Here is a 20,994-nt window from a genome sequence, read left to right as displayed (position 1 = left end):
CACAAGCACTTGTTTCCCATTTGCGGGTTCTGGGGTTTCGAATAAATCTCGAAAAGAGCTCCCTGGTCCCAAAGCAGCAGATAATACATCTCGTTTTGGAGATAGATTCCGTACAGAACACAGCTATGCTGTAAGTACGAAGGATCGAGATTTTTCACAGCTGCCTGGCTCAGTTCCAGCTGGGCAAACTGGTCCGTTTTCATTTAATATTGAGACTGCTGGGGCTCATGGCCTCAATGATAGTGGCAGTCCGGTTGGGTCTCCTCTTTATGCGTGCCTTCCAGAGATGGGTACTGAGCACGAGATTTAACGCGCCACAGCATCTACACAGACAGGTAACGATCACGCCTTCGTGCGTTCAGACTCTGGTTCCCTGGGGAAACCCAGTTTTGTTCTCGGAGGGACGGGCAGTCGCATGTATGGCCCCATACCCTGTTATACGCATTTTCGCCGGCACGGACATGGTTCATGGGAATCATGGAGTTGTTGTCGGAGGCATCGTGGCATCGTTGGAGGCATCTTTCCCGCTCCTACGACCTACTGGAACAAGCAGGAGGGCAGATTCTGCATCCTCTTCCAGAGCTTTGTTCTCTGTTGGCTTACCCACTGAAAGGGAGCGGGGGGGGGGCAGCGGGGTTCCCTACCAATGTGGTGGAGACAATTCAGAGTGCTAGAGCGCCATCGACAAGGGCACTTTATGCGCTGAAATTGCACATGTTTGAAAATTGGTGTGGGCAGATAGCATTTTCACCTCATCAGTACCCGATTGTGGGGTTTTGACGGTACTGCAGGAATTATTGGAACAGGGTCGCTCCCACTCCACTATAAAAGTTCATTTTGCGGCAAACTTGGCCTGTCATGAAAGCATAACCGGTGCTACCCCAAGCGCACTCCCACTCGCTGTTCGGTTCCTGAAGGGGGCAAGGCGTCTGAGGCCCGTTATAAAATCAATGGTTCCTTCATGGGACCTTGTCTCAGTTCTGGAGGCTATGTGTGGATCCCTTTTGAACCCTTGGATTCTTTAGATCTTAGAATGCTGTCATATAAAACGGTGCTGCTGCTGGCGCTGGCATCGGCGAAATGAGTGGGTGATCTACATGCACTCTCAGTGAATCCCTCATGTATGCGGTTTGCTCTGGATGGGTCGAAGGTGGCGCTGCGCCCAAATGCAACGTATATACCTAAAGTCTTGTCGGGGACATAAAACACACTCCCCTTTGAGCTGCCTGCCCTGTCAACCATTTCTGAGGACTCAGGAAGGACAAGAAACTATGTGCTTTGTGTCCAGTTCAGGCTCTGCGTAGGTATGTGGAGGAGTCGCAAGCCACGGTTCCTCAGATCAGCTATTTGTATGTATTGCCAATCCAGTTCGGGAAAGCCGCTGTCCAAACCGCGCCTTTGGATCATGGACGCGATATCTATTGCAAACAAGAGCAGGGGTTTGGACCTGCCTATGGGGGTGCGTGCACACTCAACAAGGGGCATGGCAACTTCATGGGCACTGTTAAGAGGAGTCCCTGTAGAGGACTTTTGCGCGGCAGCTAGTTGGGTGTCACTGCACGCGTTTGTTTGGTTATGTTCGACATTGGCTCGGTCTGTGCTCACCGCATGATTTTCAGGCCAGGGGCCATCACCTCCATGAGATGCATGGGTTACGTGACGGTGCTGGTACTTTATGTTTAGTTCGGCGACATGACGGGGCGTGAATAAAAGTCACATAGTCATGTACCGAGTAGACCGACTTAATGGGTATGTTGAGTCATGCATATAACTACTGTTCCCAGTAGGAGGGCAACGAGGTACAACACATCTTGCCCCCGCGAAGTCGTAAACTCGGCGAAGAACTGGACTGAACAAAGGGAATGACACATTCGATTGCATTTATATGCTGTGGGCAGGCAACCCCGCCCACATCGTCATGCGTTATTTGCCATTTAAGGCGTGAATATATGTGTATTCAGTAGATGGCACAAGAGCGCAAGAGTCATGTGTTGTACCTCGTTTCCCTCCTTTTGGGAACAGTAGATTGCATAACTCGACGTTCTCAACTCTGGCCCGCAAGATCCATTTTCCTGCCGAGTTTAGCCCTAACTCTGATATAAAATACCTGAACAAGCTAATCAGCGTATTTAGGAACAGAAGTGTTCAACTTAAAGGCCCGTTGAGATTGCGGAAGATGCGGAAAAACAAAACGAATACCCGACCCGGCAGCCTTCATATCAACGACGAAACGAATTTCGCCTGTGTTCTATTTGTACCGCACTGTAGATGGCGCTGATGGAGATTATATCTCACGCCTAAACATTAGGTGGCGATCAACTGCTATTCAAGCTTCGGCTGCTAAGAAGAAGAAAAGCTTAAAGCTTAATGCGTACCCTAACAGCAGAACAAGAAATGGATTTCTCCAGCGGCAGCGAAGACGAGTTTACTGTTTTTTGCCTGAATGAGCAAAGGAAGAGAAAAAGACCATGTTGGGTTCACACCGATTGAGGAGTTAAAGCTGTACCGTGATCGTTTTCATCGTTACTTCAGGAAGATGGTCTGGGGTTTAATTAGTTACCAAATGGCATTTGCATTGCAGCTGTACTATTTAAACAAACACTTATGTGTTCACTTGACTTGATGTTTGTTTACATGTACCTGTGCTTTTGACCTACAATTAAAACTGCTTAGTTATTGTATATAAAGAGAAATAAAGACATTTTAAGATACTGATTGTATTTGATGACTTTACTGGTACCTCCATTGTATTTGTAATATCCCATACTACAACATAACATGTGAATTGTATTTATATGAAAGATTATATATATTAGTTTATGTATACTGTTTATACTTTTATATTTGAATGCCACCTCAAATTTTCACGTGTGACGGGGAGAGTCCAAAGAGCAAGACAAGACATAAACAGAAATATGGTTTTAATAGTATATCCAAGCTGGATCAGAGACACGCGTAGCATAAACAATACCGGACACAGAACTGGATGAATATGAATAGTCCATTGATGATGATCGATTCTCATTGGACGGTCCGTTTCTTCGCTTTGCGAATGGGGAAAGATTGGTCGCAGTAGACGAAAAAAACTTATCCCCGCGGATATTCGCGGTGTATATCAAAGGCTACATAAGAATCTATGGTTTTAGTTCTGGAATGTTATCGCGGGCAATCTGAACGGGCCTTAATGCGGCGCTTCTCAAATCTATCAGTGTATGAGATCAAGTGTAGATTGCTCGGTACGCATTTGAATCGCTGTCGCCGTACTTTAATGCGATATGCCAAACAATCTGCACAGCCCAACATTAAGTTGAACGCGTCTGTTCCTGAAGTCACTGATTACCATCTTCAGGTGTTTTATCAGAGTTGGGGCTAAACTCGGCAGGAAAGTGGATCTCGCCGGCCAGAGTTGAGAACCACTGGACTTGAATATCCGCGATCCGTTCCGGTAGCCGCGTCGCAGCCGTGCAGTGTATATAGGGGCCGTCGCGAGAGTTTTTTGCCACACGTCAGGATGACATCCGAGGAAGGAAGACGTAACTCGGACATGCATCTTCCGCTGATCACCGATGATCGTTTCTGCGCAGAATTTGGCCATCTCAAACAAGCATTATTACCCACTCAACTTTTATGGAAGGCCAGAGGGGCCAAAACGTGTGAAACTAACGCTTTGACGTATTTGCGTGTTAACACGTTGTTTTGTGCATGCACAATGACCACGGAGCTTACCACTACCTACTGGCATGGCTTTATTGCTCAAACAAACCAACAGACTTTGAAATTGCAACCTTTTTTATCTAAAATATATTCTGAGCAATGTATTTTGCGACATTAAGTAGTCTACAACTATTTATGAGGATTAAATAATAATAAAAAATCAAATATTGTCTAAATGGACCTTTTAAACGCTGAATGGCATGGCCATTGTGTAAGTCTAATTGCATGTTTTCTCCAAATAACATTTTCACAAACACTTATACCATGGCACATTTCTATAGACGAGTTTGTTTAGTGACTAAATGAAAACTAAAACTAAATGAAAATCAATATTGATATTCATATGTCAATCCCAATGCATCCATTTTTGGTCAGTGAGCCCCTTTCATAACATCCTTAAGACTTATAAAGGCAACCTGGGTGTGGTGGCATTAAGTGAATGTTTTTACTGGTTATTGGTTATCACATATTGGTATATACCTCTGTCTTATTTATTTCCATTGTGTTAGTTATTTAGGAATGGAGAGGGGGTGAGCAACAGGATGGCCAACTTTTAATGACCATATAGCCAACTAACTTATGACTTGTTTGCTTGTTAAATAAACAAAAAAGGAAAGCAACAGTTTTGTATGGATGATTTGCTAGGTGTAAAGAATCCACACTGACACAGGGAGAAGAGCAAACTCCACAAATAAAGCCATTCTTTCCCAGACTGGGCTCCAACCAGGGTCCGTGTACAAAAGATCTCCCAATACGTTTTTGGTATTGGAAGCTGGTTCGCTGAGATATCTTTGTGCATTGTTCTGCAATGTTTTTCAAGGTGGATTCAGTAACATAATTCAGTATTGTGCTTTATCATCAGACGTAAGTCACATAACACCTTTTTTTCAAACTTAAACACAATACATAAAAGTGTATTATAAAGACTATTTTCAATTTTGAAAGGCTTTATCCCTCTTCTAAATTACAATGCCCTAAACTGGAGATAAGGCCCCTCGGTTAAGTGAAGTGAAAGTGACCTATTTGTCAGGTATGGTGACCCATACCCGAAATGTGACCTCTGCGTTCAACCCATCCAGAAAGTAGTGAACACGTACACACGGAGAAATAGGCATCACTTAAGCTTCTGACTGAGTGGCAAGGTAATACATTGTGTTTACAGAGAGAAAAGACAGGACATACACTTGGTTTTCTTTTAAGCTTCAATAGTTTTAGCAATAGTATTGAACTTTTTGTGTGCATCCATGCTACTGTTGTGAATATCAATGCTTTTAGGTAGACAAATAATAGCAATGAATTACTATTTTTACCATCACATTGTAATGTTTTCAGTTTGAAATACTATTCACAGGTCACTGTCAAACAAAGACTGTTTTTCTCTTTACCCTGTTTATTCTGTTAACTACTAGTATCTTTGTGGAGAATTGGCCTGAAAGAGATCAACAGTACATAGTTTACATACACATACATACGTATGTATATATTTTATGTGCATCATACTATTTTATATGGTACATTTAGTGTCAACATGATAACACACCTTCGTTTTATTTGAATTATTCATAATGTCGTGACCCAAACACTACGTCAACTTTTGCAGTGAGTTTACCTCATTAGCCGGACATTGACGCAAGGTAAACCTACACAGAATATGCGAAAACTACCACGAGAAACACAAGAAGAGAAACCACAGAAGAAGATAATGAGAAATAGTTTCGTTGGGAAGATGTATTTGGGCAACAGACAGTCAGGCTTGCACAGACGGAGTGGCCAGCGGTTTAATGTTAACAGCAATGCGCTGTATTTGTCCACAATAATATTATATTCTTTTTACTATATTTAGACTATATATCATTTCCTTGTCGATCTAGGACGTTCATTCTATGATTTTGCATTTGAATAGCCATTGATACAAAATGAATTATAAGGGTCTTATTTCAAGTAGGCCTATTGCTAAGAAGGCTGTGAAGAAGCCGGCACTGCTTCGAGAGCGTAAAACAGCGCTGGAAACCTCCCGGGCTGACGGTCACAAATCTGTGGTAACTTTTCGACGCAATTGTAATACCTCCAGAAACAAAGGGGTGTTGAATTCTTCGAAAACACTATACCGTCTCTCAAAGTTTTCGAGCTTCGTTTTACCCCAAAACGCAGAACGAAAGCGCAATTCGCCTGGACTATGCCGAGCCCTTAACTCACCGATAACGCTGTTAACTCAACTTAAGCAGTCTATGCCGCAATAAAATTAGCTTGTCGAACCAAACACAGACAACTTTCTTACACTTTTTATGAGTGTCCTCTATGCTTGCGCTAATATCAGTTTGTTTTGTTTTTAATGTCCCATCCTCAGGTTCCCTAAAACACCAGAGGTTGTCAGTCCAAGCTTCGGTTCTGGCCTGATGCTCTTCCCACTCCAGCCAGACGCTCGTGATGATGTTTATTATCTTTTCTTTCCCCACTAGTTGCTGCTGATTTTGTTTGATTCATAAATAAAAACTTGAGTTCCACTACATACAGTGGATGCAAGTTTACATTCTTTAAGAAATATATTTTTTCCTGCACGTTTTGATATTGTTGCAAATTGTTCTGGTATATTGTAATTCTAGGTTCCCAGTCCTAATAACAATATTTAAAGTAATATTATATCTAGAGTAAATACTTCAATTGAATTATTGACAATTTCTGACAATCATAGCATTTTTTTCCGGTAAGTTCCATCAGTGTACATTGCTTAGAGAAAAACTTGCAAAAATACCATGCACCTTAATACCATATACTCTCTTTAATTTTCCCCCTAGTATTTTCATTATCAAGTTTTTAATTATGATGTATGTAAAGCTGGTTTGCAGCAAGGAAAATTGTGAATAAATGTAAATAAATAGATGTAAATAAATAGAATACTTTGCAGGTAAACATACTTGAATTTTTAGCTCATTGGTTAGGCCTACTTATACTACTATAAAGTATTTGTATAATATATATATATAGATAGGTGAAATCTTAGTGGCTAAATGTGTATGTTAGGGATCTCCAACCCTGCTCCCGGAGACTATGGTCCTGCAGACTTCATCTCCAACCCGCTTCAGCACACCTGTCTATACTTATCAAACAACCCTGAACACCTTGATAAGATGGTTCAGGTGTGTTTGAGTGGGGACGGTAGTTCTTCAGAGGTCGGAGACCACTGGTATAAGTTATATGTTACATATGCAACACTGTGGTCATGTGAGACATTTAATTCCTTTGTATGTCCCACATTACAGAATGACAATAATACTGAGTTGACTTGAAAGTGTAGACACAATGCATCCATTTTTCTTTTCACACTAAAAGAAAAAAAGGTGGCCTCAAACATCATATTATTCCCCACAAGTTTTCACCCGTTAACTTGAATCGAACACATACACTGAAATAGTACACTTTTATATATTGTGATTAAATTTGAAAAGGTTTCTCAAATCTTGAGTGTGTCTGATGATAAGTCGTTATATTGAATTATATTACTGAATGCACTGAACCTTGAAAAAAAAATGCAGAATATTGCACAAAGGTATCTCAGCATTATAAGTGTTATGAAAGGGACTCACTAGCAAATATTGATGCATAGGATTTGACATATGAATTCCAGCTTTCAGGTTAATCTCCTCACCAAAACGTCATTACAGCTGTAAACCAATGGAGGGCTTTAAAACGAACCTGTTTCTTCTAAGCAACAGCCTGCTACAGCGCTTCTTAATAACCACTTCAAAGGTTATGATACTTCTCAATATTTCTATTTTTTTTCATCCTCAGATTCCAGAGTTTTAAACGGTTCCCAGCCGGCATTTCAACGTTGATTCACCGTTGAAACAACGTCAGGTACCATGGTTGAATCAACGGTGAATTACCTTTCGATTTTGCAAAACGGATCAACGTTGATATTGCGACGTCGTTTCACCGCGGAAGAAACAACGTTGATTCACCGTTGAAATCGCGACGTCGTTTCACTCTTGCCTTTCGGGTTATGGTCTTCTGTCGACGTTGAATCACCTTTCGATTTTGCAAATTGAATCAACGTTGATATTGTAACCCTGTTTCACCGGCGTACCTGTAATTTTGCTTAAACGTCAACACTGAGATGTAAACTATGATTTTCGGTAACCATAGTGTTTTCAGCAACTAATTTAACTTGCTGTAGGCCTACATGATTTGCAATTGGACGGCATAAAAAAAAAATCTCTTTCTAACAATTAGATGTTCATTAATCTGCAGTGCAGGGATGAGATGCTTCATTTTCTAAAGAAAAAGTTTTGAACAATTACACCAAATGGAAAAATAATTTTCTTAGAATTTAAATATACATCTATATTCCACATTTACACTTTCACATAATTTATTGAAAAAAATTCTCATTCAACAACAAAGCACTTTCTTAAGGGTTTAATGATATCAGAATGCAGAGGGAAAAAGCTTTTAATTCTAATTTCATACACACTGCAAATATACACAATAGCCTATATATAAAAATAATAACAAACATATGTACACATTTCGTAACATTCTAAAATCTCAACAATTAAGTGAAAAAGAATCCAAGTAAAAGTAAGGAAAGTTTGTAGAACAAGAAGTCTTTCGTAGAACTTAACATTTTACTAGCAACAGTCATTAAAAAAGAAGGAAAAAAAGGTGTCTTCAAGGAAGAGTCTTCTTAAGGCCACTACCACCCATCCTCTCTGGTGCATATTTTAAATATTTGGACATGGTCTCCATTACTTTTGTACTGGTTGTGTTGTGTGCATTGACGACTGCATCTAAAGGGAAAAATCAAAACAGCCAAGATCAACAAAATTGCTATAAATTTATGGAAAAGCTTTTAAGGATGTCAAAGTTATTAGGATCACAATTGACCTTATGCACAGTAGCTTCCCTGTTTTCGATAAGCCAGCTCAGTCATTCTCGCACATTATACATCATATGTCTGCTTCAATTCAAACATCTTGATCCAGTAATACCAATTTTCTCTTCCATACAATTCTGTTCTATTATTACTGCAGAACTAAATCAGAACGTTCTGTGCATCAGGTCAATTAGGTGACAAAAATAAATGTGCACAAATATTTTACAGAAAAATACAGATTTACAGTGGCAAGCTGAAAACACTATCTTTCTCATATATAACTTCATATACAAGAACAAGATGTACTATTAATATAAAACTAACTAACAATGATAATGTGGTACAAGAAAACGAATGTGGAGACATCGTTTCAGTCAGTATTTTTAGCTTATGTAACGTTACACTTTTTTTCCTGAAATTTTGTATCTGTGTGCACACGTATAATGTCTTATCCCTTAAAATCGATGTAGCAACCGCAAAAGCACAAAACGACACTGAAGCGGCACGAGTAACGTTAGGCCTCAATCGACATCTTTAAAAGTAACGTTAGCCCTCCGCGACACAAATGTGGAAAAGCATTCCCTGAATATCGAGTTAGTAAATTCATTCAACAAACTGTGCATTTACAATTTCCCAAGAACTGACATAATGCGTTTAACTCATGACCTTGCGTATATTTGTGAAATCAGTCTTACCTTTTTGATCCCGCGCCCTCGCAGACCACTTTCTATCGTGCTCTTCCCTTGGCCAGACCAGTCTCGCTTCAAATGACGTCCTCGATCAGAAAGACGGTCAGGATAACGGTCATATTTTCAAACATAAAATGGCGCGCGCAGTTTCATTGGCCAGTTTCATGAATGACAGACAGATTAACCAATCATAATCAAAGCAAATAAGGTTAAATAACCAATAGGAATTGTTTCATTGTGGTAAAGCAGCTCAATCTTTTATTGCTGTTGATAATATTTATACCAGAAGGTTCATGATAAAAATGTAAATGGATAATAAAATAATAATAATAATGATCTTAATAATTTAAATTTTTTTAAAAAAAAAAAGTTGATTTATAAGTGTTTTTATTACCCTTTTTCAACCATTTAGCAATTTCAATCAAAATTGAAACAACAGCTGTCATTATTTCAACCATATTTCAACGTTGAAGGTTGGTAATGTACCGGTTGGTTTTCAACCATTTAGCATTAAACGTTATATCAACGTTGTTTCAACGTTGAAACAACAACTGTCATTATTTCAACCATATTTCAACGTTGAAGGTTGGTAATGTACTGGTTGGTTTTCAACCATTTAGCATTAAACGTTATATCAACGTTGTTTCAACGTTGAAACAACAACTGTCATTATTTCAACCATATTTCAACGTTGAAGGTCGGTCATGTGCCGGCTGGGTTATGTCTGACATTTATATAGTCTTAAAAGTAAATCGGTCAAGTAACTTTTAGTGCCTCCAATACAATATCGGATATTCCTCGAAAAAGTTGTCATACGTGTGACGCGGCTGTCTCTCAATGGTTCACCTTTATAAAAAATGAGATATCATATGCGGTTATGTTGATTTATCTATAGAGGGCAGTGCTGTGTTGGAAAACTGTACTGTAAATGAAATTCGACGAATCTTAGCACTTAAAGTTAATCTTTCTTCAAATGTGGGCGTCTTCCTAATTTTGTGACATTAGGTCATTAAGTATTACAATGCTATCCTTAAACCTAAAGTCAACTAGGTTCATATTTTTTTGTGAACAACATCCTCTCACCGATTTCTCCCTTTTTCATCTCATTGACGTCATTACTTTACAACTCGGGGCGGAGCTTTGGAAATATGACGTGTGTGAACATTAGCCATAGAATGACCACATTCTCAGTTCAAATGTGATATGTACTCCAATCGTCTCGCAGGATTTCCGATTGGAGGCGGGCCCTACCAACCTCTGTCGATTTCGCTCTTCGACAACACGGTCTTTTTTAAAGTTCCGTAGACGATAAGAGAAGAGGCTGTCAAAATATAGAAAATAGGGATATTCCTTACAGCGTTGATAGTCGTAAGGCATAAACGGCATCAAAAGATAAATTGAAGGGATATTCTTTGTTATTTTTCTATCATACAAATCGTTTCCTGGTTGGTGGTTAAATACGGGTAGTCTTTAGCTAGCTAGCTAACGGCGGTAGCAGCTAGCGATGAACCAAACGACAAAGGAAATATAGCCAGTCAACTCACATTCGCATATCGAATCCTTTTATACGAATTGCCGGTTTATTGGGGCTTTATTTTTGACTAGTTACCCAGAGCATAAAAAACAGCGGACTCGACGTGATTGAATAAACGCGAAAACCCCACTAAAATGGCGGAGCCGGACAAATTAAACATCGACTCCATAATACAGCGTCTCCTGGAAGGTGAGAACTCCGCAAATCTTTACATATTGACCATTATTTTGCACAGGTATGCTTAAAACAAATAATTGTTTACTTATGGGTGTATTGCGTATTTGTCTTACATAAATCGTAATTATATTTTATATCCACAAAGAGAGCCGAAGTGAACAATTCTTGCGGCGGAGGAAGTTGAGTGGATTAGCCGTTGCTAGTCAACCAGTCTAACGTTACACTAATGTCCTAAAACTGCCAACGAACAGATAGACAATTTTAAATGGATTTAATGTTAGAGAACGGATTTAGAAATAGTAAGATGTTGTTTATTTTCTCTCTCTATGCTCTCATCGTTTTGAGGTCATGAGCCGGTGTGTGAGGAGAATCTTCTGGGTGCTCTGGTGCTTCAAGCCCTCTGTGTATTGGACCGCCAGTTTTATTTTTGTCTGTCCACTGTACATTGGTTGGTTGTTAAAACTTTTATTTCAGCTGGGGAAACCCTGTGTCTAAAACCGCCATCAATAGGATTACTGTAAATAATGAGGATATAGTTAATGAAGTAAATCCCAAGGATCTTTACAATAAATGTATTCATAATAGAGTTATATAATATGTAATCTCTATTCTTAGATATAATATAGATATTTTATCCCGCAAGTCCTTCAAAACATGTATATAACATGTTTTATAACATATAACTTTCTTTATTCCGTGGAACACAAAAGAAGCGATTTGGAGAAATGTCTCCAGTGGTTTTGTGTCAATACAGTGGGAGTCAATGGGGTCTTTTTGTTGTTTGGTAACCAACATAATTCAAAATATCATCTTTTGGGTTCACAGGAAGTTACTTGGGTTCTTTTGTTTTAATTATCTTATAGCCACAGAGTTTGGTTTGAAACATTCTATGAGCATGAATGTATTATTACCAGCCGTTGCTTAATACTATTAATATTTATTTAGCAGTTGTAAATTAATGTTTTAAATGATGTTTATCACCATCACATAGAAACAGTTGATTCAATGTTGAAAGACTTGGGCATTCATCATGACTATTGAAGATGAAGCCTGCAGAGACAAATGGAAATAAGGTTAGACATTTGCTTTTTGTGCCGTCTTGATGGTACTCGTTGTGAACTATTGTACAGATTAGCGTAAATGCAAGCAAGTTTATCAAATATCTTAATCACAGAAAGCGTTATCGATATGGATGTGTGTTGCATAACAGGAATGTGTCAGGCCATTTTGTGAGCTATCTACTGTACATCTGTTTCTGTTACAACGGAAGCATATAAGTATAAAGAGAGATGCATTGTGGTTGTCAATGGTTTAAGGCCAAGTACTGCAGCCTTAACAGAATTATGTTTTTACTTATTTAGAATTATATTTCATGTTTTAATCCAGGAAAAGCATTGGGATTTGGTAAAGGAACAGGGGACACAAAATGTGCACTTTACCACGTATACCAGGCCCTTTTACCTCTTGGCTCCGGGTCCGTTTGGCTGCACTGTTGCGTAAACTGCAGTAAAAGGTTGAAAAGAGCAGTAAAATATAAACAAGCTTGATAACAGTTGTATTTATAATTAATGTAATACTGCTTTCATTGTTCCTGAATGCCTGCTTTTCCATTTTATCCTGATTCTCTTAGTGCTTTTTTATAGCAATTATTCAGGTTTTGCCATGTTTTACAATTGTTTATAAGTCTAGAAACCTGTCACAGGGTTTCTAATTCTCATGGCCAAACAAGAGAAAATTAATTGTACAGTTTACAGGTGACATGATGCATATGTTCGCATTGACTGATGCTTTTGGTCGGTCATTGCTATTTTTGGCCAGCATCTGCTAACACATGTCATTCTAGAAGGAGGTGTCGGTTAAATAGATGTTTTCTTCACCTTAGGTTTACCCTCTGATTGCCTTCATTGGATTAAGTCTATATAAATTATTAAATCAGATTAGGGTATCACCTCAGAGTACATTAAGGAAAAGCATGCTTGCACATGTGAGGCTATGTGTGTCCAAACTGATTAAGTGTTAGACTGTCTGTTTTCATTGTGTGATATGCTAGATGTAGTGGACATTTGTACTTGTATGCTTTTGTGAACTGTACTTTTGAAGAGTAGTTGCATTTTCCTGTCTTTGTTGTTATTTATGGAATTTAGCTAACTTTAACAAACCAACTATCTACACTTTACCAATTATATATATTTAAGTGGTTTGTTTTATGGATGGTTGGACTCCTGGACTATTTTCTGCAGTCCTTTCTTTCATGAATTTTGCATGCCTTGTTATTTATCTTTTGCAGTTTATCAACTAGTTCCAACCCCACCCTTGCATTAGTAGTAAGCCCTGTAATGCTTATTGGCCCTGTGACTAACTTTAGTGCAAGTGCTGTGAGAGCATTAGCCGTGTTTAATCTGGGTTTTAAAGTGACGAGTGGCAGGATCCTATTTATACCCAGTTTTCACTGTTTAAACCGACTGGCTTCCGGTCCAGGACCTCAAATCACTGATCATCTGATCACAATGTTGGAGACCTTAAAGGCGTCCTTTTTGCACACCCTACCCAATTGTTTGTCTACACCTTTTGCACACATTTGGCTGAGGTGTGTATTGTCTGGTTATTGTTTGCTCTTAAATCGTTTTAAAGTGGAACTGAAATGCGTTTAACATCAGTATTTATTCAATAACCAAAACAAGAAGTGATATAAAAGATGTACTTCCATATTATGAAACAAAGTTGTTTCGGTAATAGAATTTTTTTATTTGTATGAGGTTGGCATTGTGAAGCCATTACACTGGTTCATTGCCATAGGACTGTTTGTGTCCTTGGGGGTTTATCTGTTTGAAACCCCTCATTTTAAACATTTATTTAGAGGTAGGATTTATGGATCGATTTTTGTGACCGTGCCCAAATTAGCCATATCCAAAATTCGTGCGTAACTTCCTGATTATATGAGTCACTGGGATAAGCTCCATGTTCTTGCCTCAAGCCTGCCAAGTAAAATGTATATTGCAAGTAAACTGAGCATTCCTGGCCTGTCTTGAAATGTATCTTTTTAGAGTAATACATCAGCTGGCCATATTGACCTTACAGATATCAAGGAACTCTCAGCTTCCCTCAGGTTCCTCAGTGCTCTGTCCAAATAGACACAGTATTTCTTCTCTCCAGATAAATCATATGCTTTTTTATTGTGCCGCTGCCAGCTAAAGTCAGAACACTGTGTTATGAAGCAAGTTGAAAAGGGCATGTTTGAACTGTCTTGCAGGTCTGTGTTGTGTGAGATGACAGTCTGTTTAGATCCTGCAAGCCTTCTCTGTCACAAAGCAGCGGGAAATCTTTTTGAGGCTTAATATTTTGCATTGTTCTATTTTTTGCTTTCTTGTCCTGGCATGAGCATAGATTCTGGCCTAATGATTAGAGAGTCGGACTCGTGACCAGAAGGTTGCCGGTTCGTTTCTCAGGGCCGGTGGGTAACGACGGAGGTGCCCTTGAGCAAGGCACCTTGCTCCCCAGGCGCTACAGTGATAGCTGACCACTGCTCCGGGTGTATGCGTGTTCACGACTTGATTTCCGTGTGTTCACTACAAACTGGATGGGTTAAATGCAGAGGTCACATTTCGGACATGGATCACTAGTGGAATTATACTGGAATTTCTAACTTCGATTCAATACCTTAAAAAAGTAATTTAAAAGAATTTTCGATTCCTAGAGGAAAAAACTGCCTTAACTGCGATTCAGACTAGTGGATGAAATCATTCATCTACGCACATAGATGGAGCTTTATGGTAAACATGGAAGTGCAAACGTTTATCACACGCAAGAACTGTTGTGGAGACTTTACCCGCACCAGCATCATTTCAAACATCAACTTAACCGGAGCGAATGACATGAGATGATGAAATCATTGATGAGCGCACATAAAATATAATCACATGCAATAAACATGAGAACTGTTGCGGAGACTCCATACTGGCCATCTTTCTGACAAAAACAATGTTTAACCAGGGCAAATAAATGGAGTGGATGAAATTATTGATCAGTGCACATATATAGAAGTGCTTTGGTAAACATGTAAACGAACGTGCACCAAGCAACGGATGCGTTAGTGAGGTTCTGCACTGGCAATATTTTTTTAACATGAACACTTTTTAACTGCCGCAAGCGAGTCAAGTCTTTGAACCAACAGGCGGGGCTCTGTTGCCACGGTATTCACATGCAGTGTGTGTCAAATCACTGTCAGACAAAAGAGAGAGAGTGGGAAAGCGCAGCGTATTGCGTATTGGAACAGTTTCAGAGTTTTCAGTATTGATACGTGCCGATATTTTTGTCAACACTATGGGTCACCATAACTGACAAAAAGGTAACTTTTCACTTTCATCTGATGACTTGATGTTAATAGTTGCCTTTTTGGTTTGTTATAACTATTTGATTCTATCTAAAACCCAAATGCACATGATCTTCAGCAACGGGCAGCAATCCCTCTGAGTGTTGCAAGATCTCTACATTTTTTATGGTGTAACTGTACACCCAGGTTTAAGAGTTTACGCTGGTTGTGCTAGCGTGTTTGACTTGACAAACACTAAGAAAAGCGTGAACTAACCAGCTTAATTCCATTAATTCCTTCTCAGGTCTAGCTTGGTCGGGTCACTTGGGTACATGTTTCAGTAGAGACACATGATAAAATGTTTTAGGGCACAACACCTATGGATCACCAGACAGATCCCCTTCTAGTTCTTCATCTTTGTTTTAAAATGGTCACCCCTTTTTTTAATTGAGATCTGGCTCTGGGCTACCACATTTGCTTTTTTGTTTTGGCTTGTTTCCTGCAACACACTCATATTGTCCCCCTCTGATTTTTCAGTTAAAGGATCTAGGCCTGGCAAGAACGTACAGCTGACAGAAAATGAAATCCGTGGCCTCTGTCTGAAATCTCGGGAAATCTTCCTCAGCCAGCCAATTCTGCTGGAGCTGGAAGCTCCACTCAAGATCTGTGGTAAATATGTTTATCCTCTGTGGGGTGCTCATTTCAAGCGTGCAAGGAATGTCACGCATTGCGAATGTCAACGTATATATATTTTTAAAACTAGTTTGTACTGGGGTGGGTTAGAGTGGCTGCTAAATCATCCAATGGCAGTTGGTTTTTGAGGGGTTGCTTTTAAGAGGAGTATTTAAGAAACTCGGCTCCTTGGAGAGGGTATTAATTTGATGAGAGTGTCGTGAGATGCTATCTCAATCAGTTGTAATGGAATCTAATCTAAACTGGTTTTCATTGCACTGTGTTTCCTGTTTGTACACATTTGTTTTGCAGCAGCTTAATTTGCATGCAGCACATGTCCTGTGGTAAAATGAATAGAAACAGGATTGCTTAAAAAGATACTAAATTGAAATGTGCATATCTTCAGAACTTCCTGAGTGTCTGGCTATGTCAAAATCTTCCGCAACCTCATTTTTCTTAAAGTGCTAGGTAAAAAAAGTCAAAGAATTTACTGATTAATTTCCTGTGCAGGTGATGTTCATGGTCAGTACTATGACCTCCTACGTCTTTTTGAGTATGGAGGTTTTCCACCTGAGAGCAACTACCTTTTCCTGGGGGATTATGTGGACAGAGGGAAACAGTCTCTAGAAACCATCTGTCTCCTGTTGGCCTATAAAGTGAAATATCCTGAAAACTTCTTCCTGCTGCGTGGGAACCATGAGTGCGCCTCTATCAACCGTATATATGGCTTCTATGATGAGTGTAAGCAGTACAACAATTACTACATGTGCAGCATTTATCGCTTTATTTATGCACATAACTGAGGTACCATCACTTATAAGTTAATGTTTGTTGCCCTAGTTGTGAAAACAAATTATCTACAAATTGAAAGTGAAAGAGATTTCAGTCTTCTGATAATATTTTGACTTTTGTTTCTGTTTTTCAGGTAAGCGGCGATATAACATTAAGCTGTGGAAGACCTTCACAGACTGTTTCAACTGTTTACCTGTGGCTGCCATTGTAGATGAGAAAATCTTCTGTTGCCATGGAGGTGAGTGCAGAAACGTTCTCTGTCCCCATGTTAATTTAATGTTCTGTCATAACTCCTGTGTTGACATTGCGATTTTCCCGGAGAAACAAAATGTGGCTGAAGAAAATGTATCGGTTTATAATGTCACTTAGAGACCATAAAGTTTGCTTTGATTGGCATGAAATTCATTTTCTAAAGTCAGCGAAACAACATAGGACTTAAGGACCCTAATGTAACAGTTCATTTGATCTTCATTTAACCTGGATGCTGCTTTGTACATTTGTAACTGTTGGAGTTATTAAATACTGTTAAGCAAGCTAGGCTTTGCCCTCAATACTACATTATACAGATAATGGTTTCTGCTTTAGGTCTTTCTCCAGACCTGCAGTCAATGGAGCAGGTGCGGCGCGTTATGCGGCCCACTGATGTACCTGACCAGGGGCTGCTTTGTGACCTGCTTTGGGCTGACCCAGACAAAGACGTGCTGGGCTGGGGAGAGAACGACCGTGGTGTATCATTCACTTTCGGTGCAGACGTGGTGGCCAAATTCCTTCACAAGCACGACATGGACCTAATATGCAGGGCACATCAGGTCAGTATACTCTGTGACAGGAGAGTGTTATCTTTCAAGCACCTTTGATGGTCTTTAACAAAGCATTTTGAGACCATTCATACGGCTAAGCTCTAAACTTCTCTCTTTTTGCAGGTGGTGGAGGATGGTTATGAGTTTTTTGCTAAGAGGCAGTTAGTTACCCTGTTCTCTGCTCCTAACTACTGTGGCGAGTTTGATAACGCTGGGGCCATGATGAGTGTGGATGAGACCCTTATGTGTTCCTTTCAGGTAAGAGGAAAAATAATTTTTTCATCTTTTTTTTATTTATTTCACTGCCTGTACCTGATTTTCATTTATGTTCATCTCTAGATTTGCATGAAATCATTTCCAAAGTTGTGTATAAGCATTGACTCTATGTCTTGTTCACTATATGTACTGAAGTGCTCACACTGTGGGCGGATGGATCTATATTTGGAAATTCTACAGGCGAGCATTTGCTGTCGAGCAGTGTTGCTTAACCTCCTCCTATATCTTCCTTTCAGATCCTTAAGCCAGCCGATAAGAAGCTATACTATGGAGGAGGAGGTGGAATGGGCTCAGGTCGTCCGGTCACCCCGCCGAGAAATTCAGCCAAGGGTGGAAAAGCCAAGAAATAACACCCGCTGGAACACCTCCCCCCAATGTTCCCATTCCACAATTCCTCTCTTATCCCACTCTCTTTCTCTACCTCCCTCTACCTTTCTTTTGTCTCCAAATGGCTATAAAGCAAAACAGTTCCCAGGGTTGAAGTCCTTTTTTGTCTTTTACTTTCCTCATGTAACTTTTGAAATGTGTGTTTATACGTGAGACTGCGTGCGTGAGCGTCTGATATATTTGTTACACTCTTTGTGTTTGTCTTTCCGTCCTTCCCCTCCACCGCTCATTGCCCCCTCCATCTCTCCACTTGTCTCTCTGTCAGGGAGCCTCCAAAGAAGCCTCCATGTGAATGCACAGCCAGGCTCTGGGAAAGAGCGAGACAGAGGGGGTTGACAGCGTGTAGTTTTTTTTAAAAGTCCCTCACTGTTTATGTGCTGATCACCATTGTTGTTTTAAACACAGCTGTACATCCCACATTAGTTAGAGAGCCAGTCTGAGTGTAATGTTATACATATATCTGCACACATAGACGCACGCAGAGAGAATGGATGTGAAGAGAAAGTGTGAGGTAGAGAGACTGTCACCGGTGCATAATTTCCATTTAGAGATCCAATGATTTCAAAACAATCATGTTGGAACTTTTTACTTTTTGTAGATGGATCACAACAAAAGCTTTGAAATTTTTTGCTTAATGTGTGTTTTTTTAGTGTCTTTTTTGAAAGACAATTATCAATAAAGAGAACTTTATTTAAACATTCTGTACTATCTATCTTACTGTGTCTTCAATTACAACTCCTTTCCTCAGGTGTAAGTTAACTTGTTTTATTATGTGTCTGAACAGAACTTAATGTAGTATGGTCAGAGTTGACCAGAGATTAGCTGAGATTGATTGTGCTGATCATGACCTGATCATTTTTGTTTGTTCTCATTTCCTGTCTCCTGCTTGCTTGCTGTCTCTCTCTTTCTCTCCAACTCTTCTCTGACTCATTCTGTAGAGCAAACAGTAACCTTGCTTTTCTTCTTTTGTCTTTTGGTTATGATTCTTTATGGCTCTTTTTGTCTTTTTAAAACATAAAACAGTTATTTTCTACTGACCTATTGGTCCTTCTCGTGTCACCTTTTCCCAGTTAGCATTATTATTAAAGCAGTACATGTTGTATCCTCCCATTTTAAACCTGTTTTCGTTGCCAGGCAGAATGTCTCTGAGGAGTTGTTGCTGTAATTAGGATTAAATATCTTCCGCTTGCTTCACAAACTCTTAACAACGATTCCAACTGGTGGTGGATTGCATAAAAAACTGAGTCACTAGTTCTTTAATTTAATGTAGGAATAAGGTTATTGCAAAGCAATAAACTAGTGCCCTCTGCTGCCTCAAAGAAACGCTGAGAAAATAATTTTATATGTGTATAATTAAGTTATTATACAATCTTAACATTAAATCAAGAAAGCGTGCTTCATGCTCAAAACAAGTTGCAAAAAATAGAATTATTATAAGAAATTATTAACAGTGGCCAAGTTTTTGTAAATGTAATTACTATGGCTAACTTTAAAGATGCTTCAGATCTCATAATTGAGGTGTTCCTGTCAAAATGTGTCTGTCTTTGCTGATGTAACATTTTAGTCCGAGGTCAGAATGCTGTAGAGTGTCAAAGTGCTATTTGACTTATGATTACATTTATCACTTGGCGACTGATGACCAATGATTCAAATTACACCAATTTGAGGCATATCTCTTTTTCGTGTGTATGTTTTTGATGAAATATGTAGTTGTTATATTTCCTTTGGTTGACGGCGATTCTATTATTGCTGATCTCAGCAAAACTAGTAAATATGTCAGACTTGTGCTGGTATTCAGTGATACGGTTTATCGTGATACTTGATTTGCCCAATATTGTTACCATGGTAAATTTGAAATGCAGTGAATGATTTTTTGATGACATATTAGTTCACATATTTTATTACAGTTGTTTAGATTTTTGAAATCACAGTAGTTTTTTTGTCAAATCGAGATGAAGAAGGAACAGCAAGTGTAAACAAAACCTATAGAGTTAGACGAATTTATATATCTTTTTTTAAGGCCATTAACAAATGAAAAGCTATATGGTGTCCATGGTATATGAAAGTGTTGCTATTGACAACAGTGAAAGTATTGAAATGGTTATTATCGTGAAAAATGTCACGATAATACGGCACATCGCGACAGAAGCCCATCAATTATTGTGATGTGAATCGTCGATACTGTCACATGGCTAATTTGTGCATATCATATTTGCTTAACAGCAATACGATATTAAGACTTTTAGTAGTAGTTGTTGTTTATTGGTATATGATTGTATTTTTTATCATGCACCTCTGTTTCATTTGACAGAATGCAGTTAGTTTAGATGATGTGATCATTTTTCTTCTTAAAAAGCAATCAGGGATATTCTTCCTTCATGCACTGTTGTAGATTACAAGCATTTTAACTGTACCATAGTGACAAACAATACAGGTTAAAGAGAAAAATGATTTAGGTATTTTTTCTCAATGCATTTGATTTAAAACCAGACGTTGGGTTTCTCAGCTACAAAAAATAAAACACTATTTCTACTGGATGTTTGATATTCCTTCTATAACACAATAAAGCCTTTTAGTTGTGAGATGAAGACATAAAAATAACTAAACTGTTAACTAGTATCTTAAAACATGAAAGTTGTAGTAATTATTTTGTTGAGAATTGAAAAACACGTTCAACCCATGTAACATTATAGCTGGCTGTACATTATTAAAAACAAAGCATACATTTTGTGGCTTAGGGTAAAAAACGACATAGGACAGTCCGAGCGAGG

General features: G+C 39.0%; 1 protein-coding gene across 1 annotated transcript; it reads left to right on the top strand.

The window, feature by feature from the left end:
- Nucleotides 1-10,511: 10,511 nt before the first annotated feature.
- On the top strand, nucleotides 10,512-18,919 carry ppp1caa (protein phosphatase 1, catalytic subunit, alpha isozyme a). The gene is made up of 7 exons (XM_056752662.1): nucleotides 10,512-10,999; nucleotides 15,834-15,965; nucleotides 16,479-16,709; nucleotides 16,894-16,998; nucleotides 17,346-17,569; nucleotides 17,684-17,818; nucleotides 18,073-18,919. Exons 1-7 carry the CDS (start codon nucleotides 10,945-10,947, stop codon nucleotides 18,184-18,186), a joined length of 996 nt encoding a protein of 331 aa, XP_056608640.1. The 5' UTR covers nucleotides 10,512-10,944; the 3' UTR covers nucleotides 18,187-18,919.
- Nucleotides 18,920-20,994: the final 2,075 nt, after the last annotated feature.

Source organism: Triplophysa dalaica, chromosome 7 (genome assembly GCF_015846415.1).
Source record: "Triplophysa dalaica isolate WHDGS20190420 chromosome 7, ASM1584641v1, whole genome shotgun sequence".
Classification (NCBI taxonomy): domain Eukaryota; kingdom Metazoa; phylum Chordata; class Actinopteri; order Cypriniformes; family Nemacheilidae; genus Triplophysa; species Triplophysa dalaica.
The sequence above is the reverse complement of the archived record's forward strand: the minus strand, read 5'-3'. Positions and strand labels throughout refer to the sequence as shown.

Excerpts from the sequence above, each read along its gene's own strand:
- ppp1caa (XM_056752662.1), top strand. The coding sequence starts at position 10,945 with ATGGCGGAGCCGGACAAATTAAACATCGACTCCATAATACAGCGTCTC. Across the intron at positions 15,966-16,478 it reads AGCTCCACTCAAGATCTGTG|GTGATGTTCATGGTCAGTAC; the intron begins GTAAATATGTTT and ends TTTCCTGTGCAG. Across the intron at positions 16,999-17,345 it reads AATCTTCTGTTGCCATGGAG|GTCTTTCTCCAGACCTGCAG; the intron begins GTGAGTGCAGAA and ends TTTCTGCTTTAG.